Source organism: Aptenodytes patagonicus, chromosome 1 (genome assembly GCF_965638725.1).
Source record: "Aptenodytes patagonicus chromosome 1, bAptPat1.pri.cur, whole genome shotgun sequence".
Lineage (NCBI taxonomy): Eukaryota > Metazoa > Chordata > Aves > Sphenisciformes > Spheniscidae > Aptenodytes > Aptenodytes patagonicus.
This window is the reverse complement of record NC_134949.1, coordinates 7,303,857-7,321,050: the sequence shown is the minus strand read 5'-3', so window position 1 is coordinate 7,321,050 and position 17,194 is coordinate 7,303,857. Positions and strand designations below refer to the sequence as shown.

The 17,194-nt window shown below is 46.7% G+C and overlaps 1 protein-coding gene across 5 annotated transcripts in view; it reads left to right on the top strand.

Moving 5' to 3' along the window:
• The window catches only part of FRMD4A (FERM domain containing 4A), a 396,169-nt gene that overhangs the window by 199,903 nt on the left and 179,072 nt on the right, over positions 1 to 17,194 (top strand). The window contains exon 1 of one of the 5 annotated variants that reach the window (XM_076355974.1): positions 1,454 to 1,612. The exons of the other annotated variants lie outside the window; for them this stretch is intronic. Coding sequence (XP_076212089.1) covers positions 1,454 to 1,612 — 159 coding nt within the window. Of the gene's footprint in view, positions 1 to 1,453; positions 1,613 to 17,194 lie in introns of those variants that run through there. 5 annotated transcript variants of the gene reach the window in all.

The window sequence follows — 17,194 nt, the reverse complement described above, 5'->3', positions numbered from 1 at the left end:
CCTCTAAAAAGTGCCTCCTTGGAAGTGCCTCCATGTAGGCACTCCCCAGCTGACTCCCATCTGCTCCCTCCAAGTCCCGCTGCCTTTTTGTGCACATTCCTCTGAAGGGAGAGTGAAATGAGTGAAAAATAGCACTGACAGGCAGCTGTCTCCAAGGGCACTGGTTTGCACTGTGCCTTTGGTAAAAATACTTCCATCTCAGTTTCTCCACCTGGTTATTAAACTTTAGCCCATAGGTAGAAGGAGCACTCATGGCATTTAGTTGGAAAAGCTGTTGCAATTTAACTGCATGATTTTGTGGTGATTTAACTGAACTGCAAAATCCTTGTGTTGATAATGCATTTTCACCCTCACTGGACCAGTTCCCTCAGCCCACTTCATCATAGATGTTGACAAGCATTCAAGTCTCCACACAGACAAGCTGCTCCTGGGGGAAAATGGACAGGGAACTTATCTTTTCTCAACACCTATTTTAGGAAGGGATGCCAGAACCGGATCTTTGCGTCCATAGACTAAAAAGGATGTTTTGGCATCCAGCTCAGATGGAGAGAACTGTATTGCATTCTCCTGGGCTTGCTCAGATGAGACCCACCCTTATGAATGCAAGCTCAGCAAGGGTTAAAAATATGTCCACACCAGCTGAATCAGACTGATTTTAAATGGACATTGTTTAATCCATGCAACTTTCCAAGCTATCACCCCTTGGGTAAATAAGGTGCTTTGCAGACAGTTGCATAAGTCTCATATAAAGATTAAGTCCCCTTCTGAGTCCAAAACATATAAAGGATCCAGAACAGACAGTTGGGTGGAAAAAAGACTGGAGTGTAACTGTGCAATGGCTAGTCAACACACGAAACAAAAGGATGAAAGGTTGCATGTGGCAAAGCTGTCTTCTCAGCTGTTCTTCGGGAGTGTTTGAAAGAGTTAAGCCCAATACTGGAATGTCTTGGGAATGTTGGCAGAGGGAGAGCAAGCGGCTTTTTTTCCTCCCTCTGGATGGAGTCCCAGGACTGAGCTTGCAAAGTGATGACTTTGGATCCGAGTTTGCTTCTTGGTTCTGCAGCGAAGAGCTGGGAAGTGATGCAGTGTAACCAAGAAGCCCTTTGCGAGGGATGTGCAATTGCCTTCCTAAGTCAGGAGAGGTATTTTTACCTCTTCCCTGCTCATCCCTGGGTGCAGCAGAACTCACTTTGAGAAGATACACAGAGGGAGAAACCACATCCTGAAGGGCGTGTGCGAAGGGAGAAAGACACATCCCCAAACAGTTTATTTTGGCTGCTGGTTTTTGTTGTCGGGTTTAGTTTGGTGGTTTGGGTTTTTTTTCCTTTCTTTTCCTTCTCCTTCTTTGATGGAAATTGCAGTGACTTTTTAACCTTGCCGTTCATAAGGCGCCTTGGGATTAGCTGATTGCCTCCAAGGAGGGAGTCCGGGGTGTTTCACAGGGGGAGCTGGCATGGCTGCTGTGCTCTTTGGCTTTGAGGATCTGCTCTACAGCTGGGACAGCCTGGTGTGGAGCCTGACGTCCCGGGCTCTGAGGACTTGCCGCTTTGGAAACCTGAGGGTCCTGCAGCTCATGCTGAAGCCATGGTGCATTTCCAGAGCCGTTTATCAGGTAGGGTTACAAAACACCAGGCCAGACTCTCAAACCCCGGTGCTGCAGAGGGGAAACACACCGGGGAGTCGCATACGGTCCTGTCCTGTTCCTACCAACCGCTTTGGATCCTACCGCAGGCGGTGGGACAGAGGAGACACCATGGGCAGGGGAGGTCTGGGAGGAGAAATGCAGGTTTTGAGGGTGGTGGTGGGGTCTTCCATGGCTGAACACAGGTCCAAACTCTCCTTCCTACAGACCAGAGGGGAATAAGTGAATGCAAAATAAGTCTCTCTCTGCTATATCCCCTTTCCTTGAGCTTTATACTCCTGAGTTCAGCCAGCCTTAGCTGTGCTGTGTCCTCAAGCTGTCCCTGTGGCTGCACAAGAGTAATTTAAAACTTACCTGGAGGAAAGGATGCCTAAAGATACCTAACCTGTGAAAAATGGGCAAACACGGTGGATTTTAAACTGCAGTAGCAGTACTTATCCCTACTTGACTTGTGCAATGCCTTCTGACTGCTTAGTCTTGCAAATTCTGAGGCATCTGATTGTCTAAAACTTTTGTTTTACTTGGTGTTTCATGTGGTATAGAGAGGTTTGGGGCTCGGTCGACTGGCTTCTCTGTAGAGCTACGCTAACTGCTTGCAGCTTGAGGTATACAAAACAGCTCTAATAAACCGTGTGTGTTTCTGAGACTGGCTAAACTGGGTTAAATAAACTGAACATCACAGTGAAGTCACTAGAACTGGATGCCACTTTGAATAGCAACTCATTCCAGTCCATAGGCGAGTCCAGGTTGAAATGACACTGTAAACCAAGCAGTATCCAGCTCATCTGCTTTTTTAATCAGCCTTAGACAATTGAGGCTAGACATTTATTCTGCTGTGGGGACAAACCCGTTACAATATTTACCAACTTCACAGATTTGGCTAATGCCGGATGCAGAATTGACCGATCAGTGTTTGCATTTGGAAAAGGCATTTTCTGCTACTCCCATTTGCTGGGTATTTTGCTTTTCCTGTGCTTTGGAAGTCTCCATGTGTGAAGCCAGGTTATACAGAAGAAGCCAGATTAAAAGCCTGTAGAAATTGTGTGTGTTTCTTAGAGGAAGACCAAGGAAAGGCTCTTAGTAATTTCAGCAAACTTTGAACCAGCTTCAAATCATGGTCAGGTTTCAGCAGGCTTCAGGAATAGATTTTATGGCCTTCTTTGGGGTTCAGCAGGCACAGGCGGCATGTTTATTTTAAGTATTTGCTTATTCTCGAAGATGCCTGCAGCAAATAACACAAACCCATTACCCAGAAGGACCCTTCAACCCACTGATTGCCCTGGTGGCCCTGGGGCACGGCTTTGAAACCCCCATGAGAGGTACCACAGTGATGGCTCCAAGTGAACCAAGCTGCCCTCCCTGGGCTGTGCTTGGTCTTGGCTGGTGTGAACCTGCAGGTCAGTCCGTGCAGAGGCTACCTATGGTGTGGGGTTGCCCCATCTGCTCTCTGCAGCTTGTTTTAGGAGCCTGAACCTGAAGCCAATTAGCTGACGTGGGCCTGAGAAAGGAGAGGAGGAAACAAGAGGGCTCAGTGCTGAACCCTCTTTTTACCCTCCACCCATGTAAAACCATCCTTAAAAACTAAGGAGTTAGTTTTTAGATGTGTCCAGATTCCAATTACAAATAACCTATCCCAGCCTATACACCATGCATCAGGGGCTGCTACTGCCTGAGATAACTCCCGGGACTGGTGGTCTTTTAACAGATTTACTCTGTTGCGAGCACTGAGCACATGCATAAGTGCACTTTTCCCATTACAACATGCACATGTCTTCAGCCATCCCCCATGGCATTATATCATGTTCCTGGCATGTTATCCCCCTTTGCTAGAGTCACCAGGGAAATGGGACCGGCAAAGGTGCCTCCCTTCCCATCCAAACAAGCATCGATGCAGCCTGACACTCACAAGGCAGGGTGGACTTGCATAGTTGTCTGTTTCTCGGACAGAATCAGTGAACATCTGCAAAAGCTCAGTAAAACCACGTCACTTTATTTGTCAATGCCCATGAGCTTCCAGTTCTTTGGAGAGGACCTGAAATGGTGGGTCAGGTACCAGGAGAGTTGCTGCTGGGTGGAGGTTTGCTCGGGAAAGGCATCTCGCAGCTCATCGCACAGAGAGCCAGCAACAGCAGTATTATTAGTGGCCAGCATGAGCCGATAGCTAACTCTACACTTAGGTATATTAATCCTAACAGCATTTCCTCCAGTAGCCAGCATCCTCCAGTTTAAACACTGACGGGCTATTTTAGTAGAATATTGCTTAGACAGAAAGTCTGACGGTTTAATCACTTCCCAGAGCCAAAGACTTCTTCCACTGTCTATTATTTAAATGATCAAATAAACTTTTGACCATGCTAGTTTTTGTTGCTGCTATATATCAGTCCCTGTTGTTACTGCATCTTGAGAGCAAAGCAGATCAGCTGTAGGACCTCTGCATGGTACCAGAACCAAAACAGCCCTAAAAAGAAACATTAGTCAACTTTGTAAAATTAAGCAAAACTTTTTCATACTCCAGAAAGTATGCTTTATGCTTTTTTCTTTGAGTTAATCACATCCCAGTGCATCTGTGCTTCTGGAGCCATTTGCTGGCTCATCCTTGCTGAGACTGACTTGGGGGTACCGCAGCAGCATACCACACAGCCAGGTTCCTGGCTCAGCAGGACCCACCCTGCTGTGCACACGCCACTGAGAGGACTCAGGTTGTCCTTTGCACCACCAACCAAGACCATGGCTGCTCGGGTATGACACCAACTTGGAGAATTTTTTGGTATCCTTTCCCTAGACTCTTGTCTCCAGCACACAAACCCTGAAAAACATCCACAGGTTTGGTAATTCCCTTCTACTGTCCCATCTACAAAATATATAAAACCAAAGCTAATACTGTACAGAGGGTACAGTCCAGATTTACTGCTAATGCAACAGGCAATGGGTTCCTGAAAAGAAAAGGAGCTCCAGGCATCAACACAATCAGTGTAATTCCCCTTATTTCTGACAAGTGAGATTTTGCTTTCTTGGCTCTTGGGAAATCAGCGGCAATGCATTAGCAGAGGTAGATGGAATAGCAATTTTGGGGTGATGCTGGCTGTGGTGATCAGGATGGGATCCTGACTTGAGATTTCAGTCTTCAAATCCAAACTGACACAGCAATCAGAAGTCTGGACTTGCTCAGGCTGCACTCTGAGCAGTAGCTGTTACAAAATAAGTTAAAACAATCAAAATTTTTTCCTTCATTCTTGGTCTCCAAATTGGATTTGACTTTCAGAGATACCAAGAAACTCTTTCTCATTGTCTTTAAGTGATGCTGTGGTACTCACAACATCCAAGAACTAGAGACTTTTGGTACCCTGAAGCAAGGTACCATCATCTGTCTCAGACTGCATTTCTCCTCCTGGCAAGTAAGTTCTCCTGCAAGTCTGCTGCGATTCCCAGGGATACATTTGTCTGCACAGTCTGAACAAACCACTTGCCTTGCTCTGTTTTCAGCGGGCTAATATTCACCAGTTGCTGTATTTTAATTGTGGTGAACGCTTGCTATATTTTGTGTTTTGTGATCCACCATGTGGCTTTCTGACTGCATGATTGAAACGGATTTGAAAAAGGAGATTAACAAATAATAAACTTCCAGTCAAGGCTTTCAGACAGTCAGTTGTGCGAGATGCCACAGAGCTGTCGGGTGTATTTTTACCAATGCCCAGAAGACGTCTGACTGCTCTGACCTACTAAAAATGGCCCTGTGAACTAACACAGTGCCTGCTTTTGCGGAAATACTCACATTTCAAGAAGTGCTGGGGGAGGGCTGGTTTATTATGGAATAGGCAGTCAGTTCTGCATTTTAACATCCTGAAGATATTTCAGTATTTATTTAATCTCCAAATCCATCAACAAATGTTTTAGTTTCCTGGCTATGTCTGTGCAGTGTCAAAGAACATTAGGCAGGCCAGGACCTACATCTTCAGTAAAAATGTGTTTATGTGTCTTGTCTGTTTAAAATCCAACCAACTGCTTCTACCAAGTCGGAGGCAGATCGCTGGACGCAGAGCAGTCTCTCGAGGAGCCGTAACACTAATCACAGACATTTAATTCCCTGCACACTGTACACAGTAGTGCCGTGTACTTTTTACACACTGCTTTTTATCCACCAAGTACTTGGAAAGGCAGTTGAGTAATACCATGCCTATTTTACTGCTGTAGAAACTGAGGCAGAGATGGATGAAATTACTCACTTCAGGCTATAGACACAAGCGCAGAATTGTCTTCAGTATCTCATTGCTCCCCATATATCCAGTTACAGGTAATGGGATTAAGGAAGGAGGTGGGCTGTAGCATTCAGGGGCTGGATATTAACCTAAAATGAGGAAGAGAAGACAGCTTTTGCCATGCTGGCAGGAGGATAAAGGCCCAAGGAGCAACGGCAGGAACAAATGCAGAAGCCAAGGTCCTGTGATGAGGGAAGGATATCTGGGGGCTCTGGGCACCCCCAGCCCCAGGAGGGAGATTGCTGTTGCTGTGGAAACCCCCAGCTCCTTCAAGGCAGCATCAAGTCGCAAATCCCAGCTCACTAACTGGTTTCCAGCTGTGAAAATCACCCGTGAATCCTGGCCCCTTAGTACTGAGTGTGTTTTTGTAGTGCTTTAACTCCCTGTCACTCCTCTCGGATCAGAGCTGGCAGGTATTGCAGCCCAGAAACTGTTTTTTCATCTATGTACACACAGATGTACTCAGCCACGTGAGCCCCCAAACTAGGTCCTCCTTGGGCCTTATGTTCAGTTCCTTCATTCCCCTTATTTTCCAGATCCTTCAATTTTATTTTCCCTGGGGAGAAGGCATCTCAGGTGTGTTTTCCACACGGTGCCCACTGCTGGCAACTGGGTGCTAATGGGTTTTCACTCAGCTGCCATGGGCACTGGGGAGTTGGGCTTTGGGGCTTCTCCTCCATTCACCTGGGGGCTTGCTAGCACCCTGCTGGGTATTGCATTGATAAGGGACAGGCTGTTATCTACCTCGCAATGGGCTCTGAGACATGCCTACAACCCCTGAACCCTACCAGGAATGTGGTCTTCCCCCTGATAAAGGAGCAATTTGGGAAATCCATTCTTGTTTCAGCATCATTCCTCACCCTGCTTGCCTTGAAGACATCTTTATTATGTCTAAGCACAATTAGGGATTCAGGAGCAAAAGCAGCATTTTGCAAGCCTGCCCTGCTGCTGTAAAAGGCTGTGCAAATCAATGTCGGGCAAGAGGGAGGAAGGAAAGGGTTGAAAAGTTAAACACATCATTTCAGATTGGTAAAACTTCCAGGTTTTGATTTATGGCTTCATCACCAAGTAGATTAATGTGCAATTCAAACACAACCAGCTCTTTGCTTTCCTTTCTGGCCTGATATATTAGCATTTCCCATTAATCTAGTTAGCTCCAGCACGATGAAGGCTGAGGAAATGGGGGATTAGGCGTGTGGGAGTGTTAGGTGGGCAGGAGAAAAGAGCCAACAAAATTCACTTCAGCTAACTACCTCAAGTAGAGAGCATGGGACCTTATTCAGGTATCAGGTTGTAGCTGAAGCTGTTTCTGACTCCCTCGAAGTCAGCAAACCCAGATCATTTCTCTTCTGGTTTTGGGCAGAGGGTTTTTCAGTGGGGTTGTTGATTTTCACTCATAAGCACCACGGTGGACGTGGGTACTGGTGCCACCTGCAGACCTGCGCTCACAGGGCTCTTTGCTGGTGGTTGTTCTGTTCTTAAGACACCATGATGCTCCAGGGCAGCTGGCTTTCAGGAGGCTTTGGGACCCCCTAAAGCCATCCCATGGGGTATCGTAAATGGATCTGGCCTCTCCGAGCTTGCAGCCTGCCTAATTCCCCCTTTTAGTGGGAGGTAACTGTGACTTTTTTCCCCAGCACTCTTCGTTGAGCTAGTCCGCAGGCTCTGGAGCTGCCCTGAAGACTTCTTAAACTTTATTGCGACATATTTAAGCATTTATGAGACTTGAACTGCTTCCCTTAAAAAAAACCCCAACAGCAGCAACCAAAATGAATCACAAAAAAAGAGGAAAATAGCCCTCCACCCAAAAGCCCCAGGGTTGCAGAAAGGGCTAATGAGCCTCACATGTTTCCAAAAGCCACTCGGGAGCTTTTGGCTTGCAGAGTTTCTCACCCCATCTTCGTTACAGGCAGAAGCAAAGAGGGTAACAGACAGGCAGGGGAGTGGAGAGAAAATGCAAACGTTAAAAATTCATCTTTGCCAGAAAACATATCCAAACAGAAAAAAAAAGTCAGCCTATGGAGCAACCCCAAGCTGTTTCTACTCAAGGCATCTATGGAGAAAGCACAAGAGGTGTTCAATAAGTTCCCATCCCCAGGTATTTTTATGACACACTGTAAAATTGACCTCAGCATTTGATACAGGCTTCTCCTGTTTTTCTAGAGCTGGCAAGGGCCGGGGCAGTCTGGTAGGATCCGTGCCACTGCCACCAGCCCCACTGTAGCCCCATGGAGCATTGATGTCGGTGGAGAGGAGGTCAAAATGTTAACAATGCAAAATATCCAGCTAGATACGAGTTCTTATCCCCACTCCGGAGCATGCCAAATCAGCCTGCCCAGGGCTGGTCTCCATCCTACACTGCATCAGGTGAGAGGTCCAGGTAAAGCTAGAGGGCTACTTGGGATGTCTTGCCCAGGTCCAAGGATTCAAGGTAAAATGTCATGGTGGAGCTCACCAGAGGAGCACAAAGGTCTTTCTTACACACCTGGGAAATTTGGGGCAATAACCCGTTTGCCACCTGGACAGTCACAAACACCTACTCCCCTTGGCAGCTTGTGGGGTCTCATCTCTCCTTCCACTGCCCCAAGGCAGCTGTGGGTCAAGACAAGAGGCACAGGGGTTTCCTGGAGGGCAGGGACAGGCACCAGAGGTTTGCTGGGCAATGGTTGAACCTGAACCATTAAATCACCTCAGGGGCTGCTGTGCCGCCAAGCACAAAAGCTAATGTGGAGCTGCACCAGGCTGGGGCTTGCGCTCACTAATTATTTGCAAACACAACACTGCAGTGCTTTCCATGTGCTGTAGCAAATTGTCCGGTTCTGCTAGAAAATGAGGTAGACTTTAAACCCACATTGACCCTCCTATCTGTCTTTACATGAACTTTTAGGGATGGTAGGAGGAGATTGAGTGGTCAAGTCTCATGACTGAGCTTTGTTTAGCTCAAGAAATACAGCAGCGTCTTAGAAGGGGATGGGTACTTGGCGTTGTTTTACTCCTATGTGGATTTTTCCAACTGCCTCCTTGTGAGAAACATTCAATCTCCAGTACTAGTCTGTTCATGAGAGAGGAGTCTGGCTGCCCCGGTTATGAACATGGGCAAAGTCTTTCATGGTGTTAATTCTAGCCCACTAATAAAGGGGTTAGGATTGCCAATGCAGCTTATATAGGCTACTGGCCAAGGAGCAAACACAAGAAATGCTGAATTGTTTCTAGCCCGGGATGGATTTGAATCTGTCCCAAAGCTGAGCTTTCTTGAAGTCCACCACCAATGACCTTCCTGCCCCTGTCTTTGCTTTTGGCTGCAAGGGATGAAAACTGTGCTCTCCACAAGGAATACAAACCATTTCAACTGAGACGATCCCTAGCAGCTCAATCTGCTTATAACAGAAATGCACCTACCAGCAAGGCAAGGGAAATACTGTTTGATCCCCTGGGTTTGCAGAAGCCAGGTCTGAACTGCTTCTTCCTAGGCTTAGCTATTTTCTGCTCAGTGTCTTGAAATGTGAGATGGAATGCATCTCATGTTCCTTTAGTTATCAAAAATTAGGCATTTCATCTATGCTAGTTCCTTCCAAGATGGGTGTCTTGGTACAAGTCACTCTCTGGAGATGCCTACCCCTTTGTGCTGAAACCAGAAAGAGCTAAGACCACTAAACCCAACTAGATGCCAAAGTATTAAACACCCACAGTCCTGTGAGGTACAGCCCAGTCACGTTGTTCTGATTAAATGTCATCCAAGGCCTGGGTCCTAAAGTGGAAAATGCTGGAAGCCCTCAGGAAGGTAGGCAGCCATCAGGACAGAGTGCCCAGCAACCTTGCAGCTCAAGTCATCCAGCTTCAGCTGTTGCAGTTGATACAACTTGCTCTGTAATGGGACAGGCGCCCAGGAACCTGCTTTTGGTAAAGAGCTTTGCCTTCCCCAGAGAGACATCTGTGAACAATTCAATCCTCTAAACTAATTGAAACCAGCAGGGAGTTTTGCCTGAAGAATTTTTGTTTGATTCAACCCCTTCTCCCTCAAAGAGAAATCCATCCTGAATATATGGCTCAGAGTAGCCCCAGAACAGGTCCACTCCCATCGGGCATCCATGTGTTTCTTCTCTTGCATAAAATAAGATGATCATGGGAAAAACCTGCTTTTTCTTTCTTTGTTTGCAACATGCCTTTGTTGCTCCACCAAAGGCTTTGTGCAATGGATGCCATTTTTTTTGAATGTTCTCCTGGAGCAAAGGTGGAGCTGACTAGTGCCATTGATATGATCCCGCCCTAACTGTGTTTGCGGCTGCATCTGAGATGCTGCCATGAATCATCCACATTCTTGCAGAAACTCTCTTCACATCCAACCGACAGCATCCAATTGTTTAGAGAAAAACAGTCGCTCTTGGGCATGTGAGCTTTGGGGAAAAACAAGCCCAAATTATGCACTTGAAAGATAACTCTCATGTGATAGCAAAAAAGAACTGAACAAAGGCTTTTAATGCCATTGAGGTTGCAGTACCAGAAGGCACCGAACTCAGGGTATGCCCTACCTCTCTTTCCTTCCCTCCATCCCTCCCAGGTTGGATTGAGGAGGATATTAACTTCACACACCTTTGACACTGGCGAGTGGCTACGGCAAGTGTTTTACCAACATTTGCACATTAATTACTTCTGAAGTTTAAATATAAAGAGCCATTGTTAGTGTCCACTTATTTTGATTCATCTGTAACACTCTTAATTTAAATCTCTTATGCACTGCATGTGTTCATGTGGGCTCATGGAGCGTTGTTTTCCTAAGTTGGAAGTCTATGGGGCCAAGCTGGAGGGAAATTGTCATGGGATTTCAAACCCTGCCCTTTTTCCTTCTTCTTTCAGTTTGGGAGGTATTTTTTTAAACTATGTGAGTCCACCAGCAACTCCAAAACAGCTGACAAAGCACAGTTTCAGGCTGCCCTATCCCCCGCTCCTGGAGAAGAGCTCCGCATGACAGCCAGTGCTAAGTCTCAAATACAAGAAGTTATCCAAGGTCAAATTCCTCTGTGCTGTGAACTTCCATCTGGCACCCCAGTGGGGGATTAGTGTCTGTCCGGCACCTGGCGGGAGTCACCCAATGTCTGCAGCGTTGCATAACTTGCAAACCCCGTTACATGCAATTACTCGCTAACTTCACTGGTCACTGAGCTGCTGGAGCTGCCGGCCGCTGGGACTCAAGGGGCTCTTGTAAAGCTCCGCGAGGGCAGGAATGTGGGTTTTAGAGCCATTGCAAATCCACTTTGCTCCACTTCCGTGGGACCTGATCTCAACCTCTGTGTGCTTAGGGGCTTAACGCATTTGTACAGTCACTTCCATGGTGGTGAAGAGGCAGCTCGTGATGAAGAGAGAGACCTGTTTGAGGGCTGGGAATTTTTATGTTACTGTAAGTTGCTGTACTTGGTTTGACCTCTGCTTTTTCCTTTTTTTAATGCTTTTTTAATACTTTTTAGAGCCCCACAGCCACAGGAGGCTGGAGTCAGGTGGGTCCTCATGTATGTAGCCACAGCTGAGACAACAACAACTTTGAGTATAAGCAGGGCTAGCGGCTGAGCTGGGCTTTGCAAAATGTCAGGCGATCAATCAGGGGTTTTGCAAAACCAGACTGCAAATGGGGAACGGTTTGCTCCCGACAAATTATATCAGAGTAGCCACCAGAATGAGGAGGTAGGGAAGAAGGAAGGGGAATAAGCAGCACAGGGCTTGGCTAATTCCTAATTAAAGTGAGAATAGAGTCACTGTTCATCTTAGAAAAGAGAGGTTCTGGGAAGTTCACTGCGTCGCATATTCTCAGGCATTCATCATCTGAAATGTCTCTTAATTGCCACTATTATATCATATCACAAACATTCCCGTAATTTATCTGTCATAACCTCCTACAAAGGGATTCTTTCATTCAAGCCGTTTTCACAGAAATCTTTTCCCCTTGGATGCTGGTCCTGTAACACACTCAGACCAGGAATCTGGAAGTGGGACTTTTTTTTCTTCTTTTTTCTAAATGCCAGATGTTGCTTTGCGGAAAATATGTTTCAATAAAGGACTGTGTCCCATTTTCAACCTCTTTCCTCTTTGTCCCAAGATAATCAGCTCTTAACAGCTCTTCTTCCTCTTATGGTAAAAGCTGAAACGTAAATATTCAGGACGTCCTAAGTGTCAGGAGCCAGCCGAGTCCTGCTAACCCAGACAAAGGGTCCCCGACATAGGACTGCCTTAAACATTTGGCTCAGCCAACAGACTGTATTTATAATGTAAACTCCCCTTGTCAGTTCCTAACTCCTGGCTCCAGTTTTAGAAATTTTAACATTTCTGGGGGTTGTATTTTCCCACCACTTAGTTGAGAGCTGAAATTTTTCCTCTCAGAAAATACACTTGTGTGTCAAAGGCCACTTGTGTGTTAAAGACCTAAAAAATATCAGTAGTTTTGCAGCCTAAATATAGCGCAGGACTGAAATCCTGAATTCCTGCAAAGGAGCCAGTGTAAACAGCCATCGTCTGTGTGACCGGGGGCTGGGCTGCAGCCTGGGGCTTTTTCTTTACGTTATCGCACACTGCAGCGCCTGGATGTCCCGGCACAGATGAGGAGCCTTTTGTGCAGGGACCTCCTGGCCAAAGCCTTTCCCATCTATGGGCTTTGTTATCCAGCTTCAGCAAAGGGCGCACAGCTTCAGAGTCACCCCAACCTGAAGATGCTGTCCTTTTGCTGGCTTACACCCACTTGTCATAAGGGGTTAGTCTTGATGTGGAAAGCCCCAGGTTCAAGCGTCGCCATTGACTTTGCCAAGCAGTCGCGTCACAGTGATAAGCCATGAGGACAACACCCCTTGTGAGCATCGAACCAGCCAGAAGTGATTAAGCCTTGACCCATCTTTGGGTGGTGGTGATAAACGCTGGCTCCAAGGAGAAGTTGGGAGCTCCAAGGGAGCTGCTGTCCCCTGAGTGGGAGGCTGTGATTCCCAGCCACACCACTTTATAATAGCAAAACTAATCACATATTTATCTTTGGATGCTTTAACAAACACAGACTCATTCCTGTGATTCATCTCATCTTACAGTTCATACATAAAGTAGATCAGAAGTCTCTCCTGCCAGCGCTGATGATAGCTGGGGATGACCAGGAGAGATGAACCCATCTGCCCTGCAGAGGTCTAGGATTGCCCAGGACCATCTCCCACTCACTCCACCTTCAGCCTGGGCTGGCAACTACGATTTATTAATACACATGGGTAATGTCTTAACCATTAGCTGTGGATGGGGAAGGCATGATAGCCATTAGAGCTTCTCCCTTTTGCATCAGACTTGGGCGGGTTGGAAGTAAATGAAACCTTAGCCAGGAAAATGCAGCAGGGAATACGGTGCGCACGGTGTTGAAAAGGTTTGTGAATGCTCAAGGGTGGGCAGAGCTAATTTTTGTCGGAGCTGATAACCGTTGGTTTACCTCACCCCTTTTCATTCCACATTTCTCGGTGGACTCATTATCCTGGAAGTTGTTCAGGAGCCTCCCCCTCCTCTAACAGGGCTTCAGACACCTTGCAGGTCTCCAGAGATTAATTGCTATTAATATAGGCCAGCCATAAGAATTCTCAGTAGGGCATTTGCTCCCGTGTCTCACAAGTTTGTTGTGTTTTAGGGATGAGTGCATCTGGATGGCCTCTTGGAATTTTCTCCAAAGGTTTTTTCAAAGGAAAAGTCTTCTCCAAAGCTTTCTGTTCACGTGCATCTTTTCCCAGGACATGTTGTCCCTCTTTCATTCTTAGCCACTACTTGCTCTGGTCATGTAAAGAGAGCACCTAGTGCAACCAGGCTCCTGTCTGAGTGGCTGGTGTGAGAACCGGGCAGGGTGATAGACCCAAAGTGATGACTAGCCTGTGGCCTTGAAAAGCTGCACTGCCCTTGAAATACTATGTATCTGCCCTCTTACAAATTCAGGCAGAGCTGCTTCCCTCCCATCTGCTGTTTCTCCCCTTGCTTTTCAGTATTTTTTGCTCTGGCTGTTCTTGCCAAGAGTTGCACGCCCATTTCCACCCTATCTCCTGTTCATAAGCAAATTAAAGTGCTTGCAGATGACACTGCTTCTAGCTCCCCTGAGGAAAAACCCAAATGCCGCTTAGGATGCCAAGCGCTTCACATGTCCATGGTGCACCCCAGGAGTTAGTGCAGCTGAGTGATTGAGCATTGTACTGCAGCAGCTGTGGAGCACAGGACCAGTTATTTGAAGAAGACTCCTATCTTTAGTCATCACTGACCTAATTTTGATCACCCATCAATATGGTCTTCCTTTTTATGTCAAACTACCCAGAACGTCTTCATGCAAAATGAAACACACTCAGAAAAAATACTCTGAAAGGATTTTGCTGGGCCATTTGGCAGTTTGGGAAATCTGCAGAATCACTAATCATTTGACAGTTTTGTAGCTATGAAAATAAAGGGAGTTTTAAATTCTGTTGCAGCAGTGTGAAGTCTGGAGACAGACGGGGACAAAGCTGGACCTGAGATCAGCAGTTCTTCTGATGCTGTTGTGGACTGGAGGAGGCTTTTGGGGGGTAGTTGAATGTTGGGAAGTGCTGGATAAGCTGCTTCATTTTGGAGGGAGGAGGGAAAAGACACAAATTAGTAATGCTAATTTAACAGGTGAAATGTGCCTTGGGTCTGTTGTCTTGTCTTGAGACAAGGACACTGGCCTCTGCACCCAGCTTTGCCAGGGGGACTGTAGGATCTTGGGATCTTGCATGACATTTGCCTCCTGGGTGTCAGTGTTTCCTCCTCCCGTTGTTCAGACCTGCTTTGGGACGATCTGAGTTTATAAAAGTGCACTTCACAAGAGGTTTCAGCCAAGTTTTTTATACATGCTGCAATATGCATAATGAACAGATATCTTAGTGAGAGAGAGCGGAGTCGTTCAGCACAGAGTTCATACGGGCAATACAGTCTGCATCATAGAATCACAGAATCATAGAATGGTGTGAGTTGGAAGGGACTTTTAAAGGTCATCTAGTCCAACCCCCCTGCCATGGGCAGGGACATCTTCAACTCAATCAGGTTGCTCAGAGCCCCGTCCAACCTGACCTTGAATGTTTCCAGGGATGAGGCATCCACCACCTCTCTGGGCAACCTGTGCCAGTGTTTCACCACCCTCAGCATAAAAAATTTCTTCCATATTTCTACTCTGAATCTACCCTCTTTTAGTTTAAAACCATTAACCCTTGTGCTATCGCTACAGGCCCTACTAAAAAGTCTGTCCCCATCTTTCTTATAAGTGCCCTTTAAGTATTGAAAGGCCACAAAGGTGTTCAGCAGTGAGTTCATACAGGCAATACAGTCTGCGTCATGGGCTCTCGTCTTACAAATGGCTTCCACACCATGCGCTGGTAGAAGTGAAAGTCACTGTACAGGGTTGAGACCATACGTCGGGAGGCAGAGCTGGATTAACGACCTTTTTCTCTGCAGAAAATTTGTACAGCAGGAGCTGGTGTGAAAGCAGGGGTAGGTGTGTGATGTGGCACTGCCACCGAGGCAGGGCAGCCCACTGCAACCAGCCAATGGCCCGGGCTGCTAAGGCTTTCTTGCAGAAGCAAGCAAAATCCCCCATTCCAGATTCTTTTGAATCTCTTGAACTTGGATTTTTGCCAGAAATCCAAAGAAGAGCAGTGAAAATCCAACGAACCTCTTTGTTGCCCATTCTCAGGCAGTGGTAGGACTGATAAAGATCTTTCAAAGAGCTAAGGGGTTCATTACAAAAAGAATCAAAGATCTTTTTTCTTTCCCCATTTTTATAGAACCATCCCTGGTTTGTTTGGGGTTTCCTTCCCTTTCATGACCCTGAGCATCTGGAGATGAAAAGTGTCATAACCCGTCACAAAATGGCTCAGCAAGGCAGCATTAAACATGTGCTGTTTGAGAGCAGAAACCCAAACCAGGCACCAGCACTGAACATTAGCTGAGTCAGAAGTCTTTAATTGCCTTCAGCAATAAAAGTGTGTGAAGTCAGGAGTACATGAGAGGACTTGGACAACAGGTTCCCTCTCTCAAAGCACAACATTTACCAGCAAAACATCTAACCCAGGGGATGGGCAAACACAGGAGTGAGGAATTAGGGGAAGGCACGAAGCTGTGATGCACAGTACCACCTAGTGACAGAGCCCAGCTACATAAGAAGGGCAACCCCGCTTTTGCAAAATTCAGGGTCCGTTTCCCCATCCGATCTTTAATCCTATTTCCTAGCTGTGCCACATACGCTACTGTCTCCTGCGGGTAAAGGGACAGCACCGTTCAAGCAATCCTGAATTTTTTTTCCTCCTTTTCATGGTTTCCTTTTTGCAAAGCAGACTTGGGTTGCGGTAGACAGGGCTTCTTGTGTCTGGCGAGAGGCGGCCAGCGGATGCCGTTTTGTTTGCTACGTGGGGTGTGCAGGTTGGGCTCGGCGTGCATCGCCCGCTGAATCACCCACGAGGAATTCCTCAGTGCATTGTGCAAACGAGGAAAGGAAAAATGCAAGGTCCAGTGAGTAATGCAGCCTTTCAGAGCATCTGAAATGAAAAGAAATGCCACGGACTTGTTCCATTTGTAGTAACGATGTGAAAGAGCAGTGTGACGGGCTCTGCTCAAGAGAAGGCTTGTAACCTTTTCCATTAATTTCTTTTCAAAGAATTGCTTATTGAAGGCTAAGCTGCTTTTTATAAGCCTTAGAGGCTGAGTGTGTCTTTGTCCTTTTTTATTATTATTGCTGCTCCTCTCCCTTGTGCTCTCTTTTAAGAGAAAGCAGTTACTGTACATGGGTGGTGTTTCTCTCCGTGGCTATCTGAGACAATCCCAGCATCAAGATGGGAATTTTGTCACCTTTTGGCAATGGTGGGATTGCATTGAGCAAAGTGAGTTAGAAGAAATCCAGATCTGTAGACTTTCCCCATATTCCAGCCCATGGATTTACCCACGATCCAAGCAGCTGGGCTTAAAAGGATTTGATTTCTTCTCCTCATTAAGGTCCCTTTACACATATTCTTGAGCAGGAGCTAAAAGGCTCCACTCAGTCTCCGTGTGTGGGTGAATGAGCAGAGGCGACTCGGTGTCTGGGTACCATCCTGCAGCTTGTGGGAGGCAGCGAAAGAGCACTGCACCTCCCTGCGAAGCCCCACGCACATTTAAGGCTTCTGCACACAGCCTTAAATGTTTGCACAAATTACAGTTGGGCTGGAAGGGGTTGGGGCCACGACTATGCCCTGTGCTTTGCATGAACAGACAGGAGGGGATGTATGCATAGGGTTAGGGTTAGGGTTAAGGTTAAGGTTAGGGT